Here is a 14,400-nt window from a genome sequence, read left to right on the forward strand (position 1 = left end):
GTGACCGATGCACAACCTTGAATATACTAAACACCACTGAATCATACAATCTAATTGTATGGTATTTGAATTGTATCTCAATAAAGCTGTTATGAAAAAATAGAGAAAAAGTATGAAACTTAAAGAGCAGTAGTACATTCAGGAAATTGGCTGTGCTGTTTCATAGCTGAAACATAGAGAATGTGAAACAGAAAGACAAGAAATGAGGCTGAAGAAAGTAGGGAGGCTCCAAAGACCTATGTGGCAGGTTAAGGTTTATCCAAGCCATTTATGGATACTAAACAGTAGCTTTAAAGTATATAGTACTTTTCATCTAGAAGCTTAGCTGTGAAGGAAGTCAAGAGAGTCACGGTATAGAAGTAGCCAGTGAAAAGGTATCAGACAGGGGAAATGTTATTTATTTTTTATTTAAAGATCAGATAGTTTTGAACAATTTATAAAAGAGCTTAGTAGAGACAGTTTGAAGATACCAAGGACTTAACAAATGAAATAAGTTTCCTGAAAAAGCAGAAGAATGTAATCTAAGGACAAGTTAGAAAGGCTAGCCTGGATGGAAGGGTCACTTCTTCAATAGGATAAAAATTCAAGATGAGTGCAGTTTATAAAGCAGGGAGGGGAATAGTAAGTAGAGAAAGCTCCCATTGGTGGAATGCGCTTTCTCTGAGAGTAAGGGAAGTGGCTGAAAAAAGAAAATGTTTAAGAAAAAAAGATGAAATTTCAGAACGTATCTTAAGGGAAATAGTGAAGAAGCAGACTAATGACATAAAGGATGTTTGGGTACTATTGAGAGCCAATGCTAGAAGTCAAAGGTGGTACCAAATCATAAGGCTGTATAAATATCTATAGCAGTGATCTACATCTTGACAGTAAAAATGGAGAAAATGAATGGTTAGACTTTACTGGGGCTAAGATTTATAGGACAAAGAAAAACAGAGTTTGGGGTGTGTTAAGAAGAGATGCAAGGAGAAATCTAACTAATAAGAAAATGACATGGTCAAAGGCCTACCAATCCCAATGAAGATAAAGAGCAGCTATAACTGGAGTGAGGGGCTGCTAGAACAACAGGGGTTTTCATCAGAGTGTTAATGACAATCATTACCAGACTCAAAATCTCCACATTATATTTAACCATTCCCTCCTCTTAAGCAATGCAATCTTGTTAAGTCTCATCGATTCTACTTTTACAGTTCTTGTGGTTCTCTCCTGCTCTCCATTTCTAATGCTACTAGGACTTCATTACCTTTCCACTAGATTTGTTTTTTAAAATTATTTATTTATTCATTTATTCATTTATTTATGGGAGGAGAGATCATTGGGTCTACTTATTAATTTATTATTAGTTTGTTTTTTTTAATTGAGGTACTGGGGATTGAACCCAGGATCTCATGCATGCTAAACACGTGCTCTACCACTTGAGCTGTATCTTCCCCTCCTCCACTAGATTCTTGATATAGCTTTATAACAGGTCTCCTAACCTCTAGTCTTCCTTTTAGTTCATTTCACCAGAGTAATTTTTCTAAATGACTATTGTGGTCATATTCTGTTGCAGTTGTTTCCCACTATTTATCATAGTTCCAGATTATCTCTGTATGTCATCAAGAACCTCGTGATCTAACCCTGACTTAACTTTTCATTCTTTTTTTACTACTGTCCTTCAAACTGAACCCCTCAACATTTGTCAGTTTCTTGCTTTCCGACTCTGGCTTGGGAAGCTTTATCATCTAGAATTCTCTTGCCCGTAACAACTCTACCATTACTTATATCCCTCTGACAGATAAATTCCCTCTCTTCTATTAATTTCTATAAAACTATGCTTGTCTTGGCATACTTACCACATAACATTTTATCATTATTTATGTATGTTAAGTCCCCACTAATCTGCAGAGACCCATATCTTACTTATATTTTTCTATCCTTAACCTTGAATAAAACAGACTTTCAAAACAATCTGTATGACTTTCTATGGAAGGTCACACCATTTTGGACTGCCTGGAACAGAGGTTCTTAAATTGGGGCCAATAAACCTGACGTGGGTTACCAATCCACTTCAGATCTCTGAGCATCCTCAAAATGTTATGTGTATGTACAGACTTTACATATATCTCACACATGAAATTTTCTGGGGCAAAAGTCCATAACTTTTATCTAATTCTCAAAAGGGTTTTGTTTAAGAAATTAATAAATGTTTTTGTGTACTTTAGTTTTTTTTTTAAAAAGAGTCAATCTTTGAGATTGATCCTAAAATATTTATAGATACAAAAAAAAAAAAAAAGCTGAGATTTGATTCAAAATAATTTAGATGTAGGGCAGGGAACAGTGTCTAGGGATATAAATGACACAGTATTGGCCATGATTTGATAACTATCAAAGCTGAGTAACTGATACATAAGAATTCATTGTATTATTCATTCTACTTTTGTATATGCTGCAAATTCTACGAGTTTTTTTTTATGAAATAAAAAGCCCCCAAAAGGCTAAAAAACACTACTTTCATCTAACTTTAGGGTTAAACCAACCTGTAAGGAAGCTTTTGGCTTAGGTTAGTTTCTTCCCAGGGACTAAATCAGAGTCAAACTAACTTTTTTGATATGGAATCAAATGAAGTATCATTTGCTGCTTTTCACACCAAAAGAAAATTTTCATTAACATGAAGAAGTAATTAGGCTATCTAAAAAGCTAGCCTGTATTAAAATGGAAAAATATGCAAAGAGTTTGAGAAAATTTTCTTACTGTGCTCAACATTGGTTAGGATTCTACTTGTGTATACTGTAGATTGTGTATACTGTATACTGTTAGGATTCTACTTATGTCTAGTTGTGTATACTGTTAAATCTGAGCTTATTTTTAGAAAGATGTGAATAATTTACAGAAGATCCACAGAAAAACAACAAAAATGGTCAAAAGGTTTAAATACTTCCTCACAATAGCTAAGATGACTTACAGTGGCAAAAAAGAACAAAAGCTTAACTTAGTAGCAGACTTCAAATGTAAGATCCGTGATAGAAACCCACAGTTCTTCACTTATGAGAGATCCACAGAAACTAGATTACATTTTCTCATCTCTCAAAAGGAATTAGACTACACAATTTTAAGTTCACTATGAGATCTAAAATTCTATGATGTGCTGGTTTCTGACAGGTGCATTAGTTGCATTAGTTGAGAAAACTTATTATCTTGTACGTATTTCCTTGTTTAAATACTCATAGCATAAACAATTACATTAGATATAATGAAATACTTCCTTTTGGTTGAGGCATCAGAAAATCAAATTAGAAATGTCCATTTTCCTCCTATTTTATTTTCCTTCCTCTGCCCTCCCCCTGCCCCGCCCCTCATATTATATTAAAATAGTGAGTTGTAGTTCAGCCTGGAGGCAGGAGAATGAGCAAGACGAATTCTTAAATTCCCTTTAGCCTGATGATGCTATGATTGAACTATTTCTCATATACCAAAGATAGAAGGTTATAAGCGTAATATATCCCTTGCACCTAAGCCCTTTACTGGCCCCCTTCTCAAATGCTAAAGTGGGTAATTCTATCTCCATACTAACTTAATGCTGACCTAATGAAGACCAAAGGCAATACACAGTTTTAGTATTAACTCTGAATTTTAGGAACAAAAATTGCCTTGGCAGAAGTAACATATCTCAAACAGAAAGGAACATTTTGTAACATATAAGGGGTGAAAAAAAATAGAGAGGGATACAGAACAAAATGTTTTACAATCATGTCTGTACTTTCATACTCTTGTATTCCACATATGGAAACTGAGGCATTGCCTCGTGGGAAAATTAACACTAAAATGGAAAACGAAGAATGTGATAAAGTAAGGAAATCTTAAGTGCTCTATAAAACTAGAATAAAATACAGAAACAAAATTTCTTAAATGGCATTTATGTTTTCTTAAAAAGCCTATTAAGTATATACTAATAGAAATCTCTCTAAATTATCAGAAAAGCATTACCACTAAAGTTGTATACATATTTTTCATGTAGGAGAAGTATTAGGCCAGAACCTGAATTTCTCTTTATCATTTTTCAGAGAGTACAGAACTGTTACAAAATGACTAACAATGCCCAAAATGAGGATTATTAAATTCTCCTATGAATTGCCATGACATCCCCAAAACTGATGTTAGAATATGGAAAAGTGTCCATTCCAAAGCAAAGCTATCCATCCACTCCTTCATAAATGATTTAAGCTAAAGAAAAAAAGAAAGAAAACCCAACAGCTGAAGACAACATTAGGCTATTTATAGGTCTTCTCCCAGTACCCCAGACACCCTCACATGGGGGCTGTAAACAGCTAACTAAAATATCTTTGAGGCTCCCATACACACACCCACTGACACAAGTAAAGCTGTACCCATGGTGAAAGTAGACTTCAGCTTCCTTTAGCAAGTTGTACGTGCCTGAAGTAGTAAACTGGAGTAAATGTAACAGCAATAAAACAATTATTTATTTTTCTTAATAAAAATTATACCTTTTTCTCCAACAAATGGTAAAGACCATGTGAAGACATCCATAAAATTGGGCAACCAGTAAGGATGTGGAGAACAGTTAAACTGTCGAATATTCATCACATTATTTTCATACTTTAATACAGCAGCTGCAAGATAAGTTTGAATGTCAGTGTAACAATTTGTCTTTAGCTCCAAAAGTCTATAAAACACATAAAAGCAGAGAAATATCTTTTTAAAGGGGTGGGGAATCAAGGAGTGACTGGAATAAGGGCTAGTAAAGGGAAGTAGGAACTAATTTTTAGCAGTAATTCTTTTTAAAACATACTTCTATATAGAGCATTGTCAGATCTTCACTTGTTATTACTAATGAAACTTCCAGATTCTTTCCAGAATACTTGTTTTACTTTATAATCCAATGACAAACGTGCAATTTTACTAAATCCAAAATTGTGAAAACTCAATTTTTAGAGGAAACACAGAATGGTAATGAGCAATTTTCTAGGTTTAAAAGTTCATACAAGTTGGAGGAATTTAAGAGGGTCTTTTTAGTTGCAGGCAACCTAAAAAGGACAGCTAAATGGAAATAAAGAGAAAAAAAGGCAAGAAAAAAATCAATTTGGAATATTTTACTTATGAATGTATGAATGTATGAATGTATTTATTTCAGGTATTATGAGAAATCAAGTGAAACTACTAAAAAGAAACATTTTACTTCATTTAGAGAAAAATTCCATTAAAATACCAAAAGAGAAAATATTATAACCAAATGACCCAAAGGTAACGTACTCATCTCAATTTCAGGTATCTTTCCACTGTTTCGTAAGTTGATATAAATAACATCGTAAATAAACCTGACACAGATTTCAGTAACTGGTTATATTATTTTATAGAACACTGGGTTAGATGGACTAGATTCTAATCTAAGCTACAGCATATGCTAGCTGTGTAACAGTAAATTATTTAATTAATTTGTTTCTCATTTATAAAATAGAACTTCTATGTCCACCTTGCCTACCTCAGAAGTTTAAGGTCAGAGAATGTATTTCACATGAAAGTACATAAAAGTATAAAATGCTTTGTAAATATTATAATAATTATGTGGTTACTTTTTTTTTCCATTTTAATGAAAAGCACTGAAATGCAGATGTTACATTCCAAGATTTGGGATTCACCAGTAATGTTTGCTTCCCTTATAAAATTCCCATGAAATAGAAGTATTAGCCTCAGAAATTAAGGACTGATATTAAGCTTTCAGCTTTAAAAAAAAGAGACAGAAAGAGAATCTAGAAAATTGCCTTCTGGATGGAATGAAACATTACAAATATACCCCATATCACGTAAGCACTCAAATCACTAACACTATGTACAAACTCAGAACTACCAAGAGACATTTGATTCTGACAAAACAGATTCAACGGTTTGAGTTTCTTTTCTGAGTACTAAGAAAAGTGATCCCTTAACCTACTGAGTCAAACTGACAAAGGACAACCAGTAAGGCAGTAATAAACTGAGCAAGGAACACCAGCTCCTTTAACACTGACAAGGAGAGGTTACAGTAAGAAAGTTAAATGAAGCAAGTCAATTCTGAGAATGGAGTCCAAACTTGGATATGTTTCTCTTCAAAAATGAAGCACACTTCATTAGGTATCTTTACAGAAGTTTCAAAATTTATAAATCAAAATATAATTTAAAGGAATATTTCAGCACTGGCATAATCCTTGGAGGCTGCACTGATACTAGCTTCTAAAGATTAGCAAGTTGGTTAATGTCAATGGTATGGTTGTTTTGGTAATTTACATAGTATTGAGTTCTTAGTACATTCTGTATCAAAGTTATTATACAGCTTGCTCCTGTTTGATCTCAGACAAATGCTTTAATCTTCTATCACCTCCAATCTTCCAAAAACTCATATTCTGCTCCTCTTTTGAACTCACACTATGACCCATATTTAGCAATGACCTCATTATCTCCCTAAATGTTCTTAGAAAAATCTTTAACTTTCTGTTCTTCCCTCCTGGCACAACCACTCTAGTCTGACCCTGGAAACTATGGCATAGTCAACTGAATTCCAGACATGTCAAGATAGAATAGGAGCTGGCTTCTTAATTTCCTCCTGTGAACATGTGAACTGCATAAACATACCCAAGCTCATCTTCAATGTCCTTGGCAAGATCCTTTGGTATTACCTCTAAATAAACTATGTTCAAAGTTAAAGGAAACCCAGTTACTACAGACCAAATATGGACAGAAGGAGGGAGAATGGAAACCACCAGAACAGAAAGTAAATTAAAAAGACATACGAGAAAAACAGTAAAAAGAAAGGAAAGGGAAAAATGAATTCCTGAATGGAGGTCAGATTGATTAATCAAAGGCTCAACTACACATCTTCATGGGGCAATGATAAGACTTTGGAGATAAAAGTAGGGAATAAGAAAAGGAAAGAACCTAGATCAGTGAACTTAAAACAAAAAACATAATAAACTAAACAGCTAGACAGTGCAAATACACAAAATGGTCAAAGCAGTAGCAGTAGCCTTATGCAAACAAGAAAACATTCCTTTGATTATAAGGGGAAAGATTTAAGAAAGGGGAGTTTGAGAAAATCATGTTTATTTTTTGACATACTTAACTCAGAGCATTCTTTTACAAGGCAGTTTTTGTGAATGACAAGTTGTGGAATGGTTACATATGACTTAAGTTTCACATTTTGGATTTTTATTTCTTTTTCTCTCCCCTCCCTTATATCTTATATTTTTTTATAATGAGATTTGGATAGTTACAGTTTTAAACAATACCCCTTTTCTATTATATTTTTTTAAAAATGAGTCATTTAAGATACTAAGTTGCTTAACAATTTTTTATCAACAACATCTTACCTTTATTATTGTAGACATCTAAGTAATTAGGTGCCGAAAAAATTGTTATTAATGAAGGGAACCCTGTAGTTTGACTTTTTCTGTACATTCTATAGCTGCAAAACAAATAGCTTAATATGCATCGTAAAGCATCAATCATGGTTACTAAGTTTGATTTGTACATAGGTGTTAATTTGGGTCAGGGAAACAGAATTCTTACCCTGCATCTTGAGCTTCATGAGCTCTAATAATCGATAACAAATTATTGTTTTGCAAAAATTCACACACTGCTGGATAGCTGTGGGGGGAAAAGAGTAAATTAAATAAAATAATGGTTTTCTATATGAAGCATATGCTATTTTAACAACTAAAATGTTATTAAACTGTGATATTTTTCCTTACTTATAAAAATAAGAACATCCTCGAACTGTATTATGACTAAAATGTTCCTGTGATTTTTCATTTCCAAAATCTTCAGAAGGATCGGACCATAACAAGTCACACATTGGTCCAAATGCAGGTGGCTCTTTGAATCTATCTAACTGTGAAAGAAAGAAAAGAAACAAAAAACAGAAATAACTTGTCAAAAAGTGAGAATAGAATGGACATAGGAAAGTGGTACCAACTTTGAATACTGTCCACACTACATTATTATGAATGGTTAGAAGATATTTCCTTAAAATATCAGCATATTAATTTTTACCATTACCTAATCTTGGCAGTGAAGAGAAGTTTGAAGCTTCTACTCTCTATCCAACAAAGTACTATAAATAGGAATCACCCTTGGAACTAAAATACACACTTACTCTCCTAATATCATCCAGTGTGTGTATTTCTGGCGAAAGTCCACCATGAACACAAAGAAATTGTTGATTTAAAAGTGCAGCAAGAGGCAGGCTATCAAAAGCTTCCATACAAGCTTCATAGACTCTTTCTGAATATTTAATTTTACCTAGAAAAATAAAAAAATTAAATAAGTAAAAATTATATAACTTGTTGATTATTTTAAAAATATAAATATATAATTGACTAATAAAAACCAAGGTAAGAAAACTATAGGCATGGGAAACAGTCAAGTGGTGGCCAGGGCTTGAGAGTGGGTAAATGGCTGAGTATAAAAAGCAGCACAAAAGAATTTATGGAATGATAAAAGTTTTCTGTATCATGACTGTGGTGCATTTGTCAAAACTCAGAACTAAACACCACAAAGAGTAAATTTTAGTGCATATAAATTTTTTTTTAAAGGCAAGCATCTTGCCCCATAAGAATCAATAAAGATAACCAATTATTATTGGTCTCATGAAGACAAAATATTTGCTCTAAATTTGTTTTGGGTATGCAGCAGATAGTCATAAAATATTACTAAAAATAAATAAGTCAAATCTCTAAAATTAGCTCTTATAGGCCAAGTAAGGCAAAATTAGACCCATACTTAAAGGTATAATGGTGTTAATACTTTATTCTAAGAGTCAGTGACTACTTTGTTGTTACACGCAAGATCACTACATCATCACAACAAAACTCAAGGTCCATCCAATTGAAAAAAAGAAAAGAAAATATTTTATTCATATGTTGGAGGAACAGAGTGTTTCCTCTAGTCTACAATGAATGTCTAATAAGGGCAGTGAAGCAAGAAGCCAATATGACACAAGACAGACTCTACCAAACCAAACTGTCATCTATTTTTAAGTAGATATCATATACATTCTTTTGCTCCTTTATACCTTTAAATTCCTGTATATTTTGATTTTGGTGGGATTTTGGTGGATGGTTTGTTACTTACCTAAGGGGAAAAAAGAATTTAGTTCTTATTTCCCTTTTTAATATTGTAACATTCAAATATGATGAAGTCTATATCCAGCAACTAAAGGTTATAAACTGGTAGTCTGCTGACAGACCTGTTTTCCAACACTGTGGTTTAATAAAAATTTTAATATGACTGCTTTTAGGTCAAGTATGCACTTTCCAGGTTTCATCTTCTATTCATTTAGGATACCTACCTGATCCTTGAAGTTATATGAGTTTGCCACCTCTGCCAGTACCCATCACTAAACTTTCCTTCTGTTTTTGGAAGTCTCTGATCTTTACTGGATCATATTTTGAGTCTCGATAATTCTGAAATTATTTCTAATTTTAAATCTTAATTCGAAGACATGAATATTAACAAGTACACAGCTATGAGGTGTGAAAAAAGGCCAAACACTGCTCTATACCATATGGTTGCTTATAGGTTATCACTGCTGTAATAACTTAAGAGAGAAATGAGGTAAACATTGTTGGTTAAGACCTTCAATTCATTAATAGTGTGTTTATAACAACCTATAACAATGACAGGGTAAATAATTCATTAAGAATTTTCATGGGAATGTCTCAATATTGGGGGACAGAAATCTCCAGTGCAACATTTTTTCTTTTGGTTTTTATTTTACCTATTAAAAAAATAATTCTAACACAAAAACTATATTCAAAACTGTTCCTAAGTACATCTGTGAAAATCAAACCTAGCAGGAAATTATTTAAATAAAAACATCTGAATAAAATTAAACACTAGAAAACTCTAGACAATCTTCCTCAAAGCTTTACATGTTTGGACACAAAATCTGTTCCGAAATGTTGCACTGTAAAGTCTTCAAACTCCTACTACTCACATCACTCCAAAAGAATACAGAGGAAGTGAAAATATTTCTCATGGTAGTACTCACATTCCTGCTTAAAGGTAAAATATTCAGTAAGGTGTCTGCATTCATGGTTGCCTCTCAGAAGAAATAATGTGCTTGGGTATAGAATCTTCAGGACCCATAAATATAAGACACACTACAAAAGAAAATGTCACCAGTGAATTAATCTTATATTTTTGTTTACCTAAGTTGTTTGATCCTTGCTTCTTTTTCTCTAACCCTATTACTCTTACAATCTCTATTACTCTTTATCTTTTTCTCTTTGTCCCTTACTAAAATATAAGCTCCATGAAATTAGGAACTTTGTCATCTTATTCAACTTTTGATTCTCCACTCCTAGAAATTACCTAGTAAATAGTAGAAGAGCAATAAATATTTGTTGAATAAATAATCTATTTAATTACTTTAGATTTACAGACTTTTTGCTGTAAAAAACACTAGCAGATTTGTCTCCTCCTGAGGTATACCAATAAATAAAACAACAATGTCAAAAATAATAGCAGCTAACATTTATTGAGTGCTTACAATGTGCCAAGCACTATATACTTAATGCCCCTCATTTATTCCTCAAACAACCCTAAGAAGTACGTAATATTATCTCTATTTTACAAATGAGGAAACTGAAGCAAAGAGCTTAAGTAACTTGTCTGAAATCACAAAACCTATGAGTAATGGAGATAGGATTCTGATCCTCTCATCTTAAGCATTATGACATGCTGTCTAATGAAGGGAATAGCCATGTTTTATGTTTATTTGGTTGATTATGAATGTTGACTTACATAATGTAGGTGCTTATTATCTAAACTGATTCAAAAAAAGTATAATTTTTTAAATAAAAAAGAATATTAAAACAGTACAGCAGCTATTTTTCTCTAAATAGACAACATAAGACAGATGCACATTTTACTTATTTGGTTAAAAGCTTATTTCACATAGAAATAAGCTTGGTTTACATAATTATATACAAAAAGAAAAAACAAACTTTATTTTTAACAAGTTAAGGTATATTGAAATGTGTAACAATTCACATTTTCATTTTATTCACAAGAAAAAAAATTAAAGGGAAATACTTATTAAACACTTTGCTTACTTTCTTTGTTATTTTCCTTATATAACAATAAAATATATTTTAAAAATCAGCTACAAAACCTCTAAAACAAAAACATACTCAGTTACCAACTAAGCTTCCTAAAATTGTTTATTTTATTGTTTCTGTCAAGGCCCCTGATCTTTTTGTTTAAGAAGGGCCATTTTCTGGTTTTCTTGAAGCCTGGAGGGAAGATTGAGGGGCTGACGATGAAACTATGAAAGAAAGGAAGAACTGAGATAATAAAATTCCCAAGGGAATTCAGGTGGACAGAGCCCTAGTCTTCCTTCCCCACTAAGGATCCTAGCATACCTCAAAAAGGAGGCTGAAAACACTGGAGAAGGAGATTCACCAGGTAAGGATTCAATATCTAGTGAGGGAGGTGGTTAATAGCCTAGGATTAGAGTCAGACTGCTTAGCTCAACCACTTACTAACAGCGTAACCTTGAGCAAATTAACCTCTCCAAGCTCAGCACCTTCATAAGGCGAATAAAATAACAATACTTACCTCATAATATTGTTGTGAAGATTAACTAGTGTGGGTTAAGTGCTTTAAACATGCTTGAAACAAGTTAAATGCTAACACATATCTGTAAAGCTTTTACCCAGCAATTTTACTTCTAAGAATTTGTCCTACAGAAATAACTGGGCAAGTAGACAAAGCTGTATAAATAACATGGCTCACTAAAAGCATCATTTGTAATGGCAAAAAACTGAGAACACCTTAAATGTCTAACTATAAGGACCTGACTAAATAAATTAACTGATTTGTTTAGCTGATGGCTATAATGCAGCTATTAAAAATGATGCTAGAAATTTATAACTATTGACCTGGAATGACATCACAGCACAGGGATTTATGAAAAAAGTAAGTCACAGAACATTATAGTATGATCCCATTTCCATTTTTAAAAAAGAGAGAAAGATACACATATATTAGAAAATACAAATTGTTCTCTATTTAGCTTATTTTAATTTATATAATGAGAAAAGCAAAAGGAGCAAAAAGAACCATCTACTGTTAAGTGATAATAAACAGGTCATTTTAACGCCTCTTAAGTTTTTATAAAACAAATGAATACTTTCAGAATACATAAAGATTCTATATGATATACTTGGTCTTAATAGTTATAGGAGGGACAGAAGCTCTAGGATTTAAGCAATAAAAGCTTTATAATCTATTTCATTTAATCAGAAAAAATCCAATTAATCTTTTTTTCACATGGGTGAATGCCTTTAGGGGCAAGAGAGATAAACAGCACTAGCTCCTTAGGGCCACTAGATAACAGGGCAGTAAAGACCCCTCAGTTTGCTTATAATTTCCACTGGGAAAAATGGCAATTATAATTACATAAAGAGTAATACAAAGAAAATTAAGATAATAATTTGCAAGAAAGAAGAGGAATAAATAGGAGTTTTACCTAAAAACTTCAGAATACGCAGAGGTATTAAAAAGAACCCAATACAGGTAATTTAAGGAACTTATTTTATTAGAAGTTAATGGAAATCATCTATGATAACACTTAAAAGCAAATCAAATGACAGTGTATGATTATTACCTCTATACTAAAATAACCTCTGTCCACATAATCACCAAGAAAAAGGTATCGTGTATTAGCAGGTGATCCTCCTACTTCAAAAAGTTTCATCAGATCAAAAAACTGGCCATGGATGTCACCACACACTGAAACAAGAAGATTATTAGATATGAAAAAAAAGCTCTGAAATAACAAGTTTTACTTAAATTCTAATTTATTTTACATAAGAGATAGTGTAAAATTCTATCAAGAAATGTCAGAGAAGGAAGTAATTAAAGAAGAGTCATGATAGGTATAATGTGTACTCAAGTGTTCATGTGCTCAAGATCTAGAACAAGATACAACAATAATGAAATCTGTAGCCAGTGACAAAATTTTCACCTAAGTTTATAAAGCTTCTCTTTAGGAAGCCACGCATGTGTACCATAGGATGACAAAATTATAATGGTGGCAGTAAAATCTCTATTCTAACTCAGTACTTTCTGTTGAATTCTAAATGACCATTTTTGATATCTGATATGGCACTGAGGTATTTGCCCCTAATGACTGGGAGCAAAGTAAGTAAGTATTTGTTGAATCAAATTCAATTATGGCCAACACAACTGATGGAACCTTCACAAAAACATATTAGACTAACTTCTACACTCAGGATTATTTAGGATCATGTTTATTCATTGAAAACAGGCAAAAACTTTAAAAGTTACAGAAAATAATCTGGAAATTCAAGATAATGCCCATGTAATCTTAATTTAGTATACAATATGAATGAAGAGGAAACAGCTTTATATTTAGGCAACTAAATAATGGGGTAGTAAAAAAAATAATATCCAAAACATAAATAAGTGTACCTGTAATTGGAGCCTCTACTTCTATCATGGTTTTCTCTCTCCGAAGAATGGCAGCACCCTCATTGATAATTCTAAGTGCAATTTCTTCATCTACCCGACCTTCTTTTACTAAGTGGTTCTTCAGAACATCAACCCTGGGTATCCCATCCATATCAAATACTTCTTCAGATGTCAAGCGATGTGTTGGGGGGAAAGGGACAGCTGCAATTTTTTTTAATTAATAAAAAATAAATCACTATTAATATATTAACATACAAACTAATCAATGGATCTAGGTAAATTAGAGTATAAACTGAAAAGCTGTTTCTTCTTCATTTACTTGATACAGATGTTAATTTTTAAAAAGCTTTTAAAAAGAGTAGTCAAATTATACTTTGTAATAATCTATATATAACATGAGAATTATTAGGAAAATGAATTGTCTCACAAAATTAAAAGTTCTTTCAGGATAACTAAAGCTTTTTTTCTTTATACCAAAACACTTTTTGGCAGAACTCTCAAAGGATATTATACACTTTTCATCTTAAATGAAATACAATAAATATAACTTAATACCACATAAGTTTGAATAGAAAGAAATCCCAAATATAATAATCCACCATGTTCCTAATAAGAATATATAAAACAGTGCCTTTTGGCAAACTTGAATAGAAACTTCTAGGGAGGTAGATAAATAGCCAAATGCTTACTTACAAAATTTAATTTAGATGCACATATAGATTTAAAATAACACTGATATTGACACAACATTGTAAACTGACTATAACTCAATAAAAAATGTTTTAAAAAATACAAAATAAATAACACTGATAAATAATAATTTTGAAATACTGTTTTTTCTCCTACCTTCACGTTTCACTTTCATTCAAAATCTTTACAAACATTTTCGACATCAGTATATTCCTTACCTTTGGATTCACTTTTTGAGTCATC

The 14,400-nt window shown here is 32.2% G+C and overlaps 1 protein-coding gene across 7 annotated transcripts in view; it reads right to left on the reverse strand.

Moving 5' to 3' along the window:
• The window catches only part of PPP3CB (protein phosphatase 3 catalytic subunit beta), a 43,242-nt gene that overhangs the window by 18,287 nt on the left and 10,555 nt on the right, over positions 1-14,400 (reverse strand). For all 7 annotated transcript variants that reach the window (XM_074374266.1, XM_074374263.1, XM_074374265.1 and 4 more), the window contains exons 2-9: positions 13,468-13,668; positions 12,641-12,765; positions 10,019-10,130; positions 8,123-8,268; positions 7,719-7,858; positions 7,537-7,614; positions 7,338-7,432; positions 4,482-4,607 (exon numbers count right to left, since the gene is read on the reverse strand). In XM_074374266.1, the coding sequence (XP_074230367.1) occupies positions 4,482-4,607; positions 7,338-7,432; positions 7,537-7,614; positions 7,719-7,858; positions 8,123-8,268; positions 10,019-10,130; positions 12,641-12,765; positions 13,468-13,668 (1,023 nt within the window). The remainder of the gene's footprint in view (positions 1-4,481; positions 4,608-7,337; positions 7,433-7,536; positions 7,615-7,718; positions 7,859-8,122; positions 8,269-10,018; positions 10,131-12,640; positions 12,766-13,467; positions 13,669-14,400) is intronic.

The sequence above is a fragment of the Camelus bactrianus genome, chromosome 11, assembly GCF_048773025.1.
Source record: "Camelus bactrianus isolate YW-2024 breed Bactrian camel chromosome 11, ASM4877302v1, whole genome shotgun sequence".
Lineage (NCBI taxonomy): Eukaryota > Metazoa > Chordata > Mammalia > Artiodactyla > Camelidae > Camelus > Camelus bactrianus.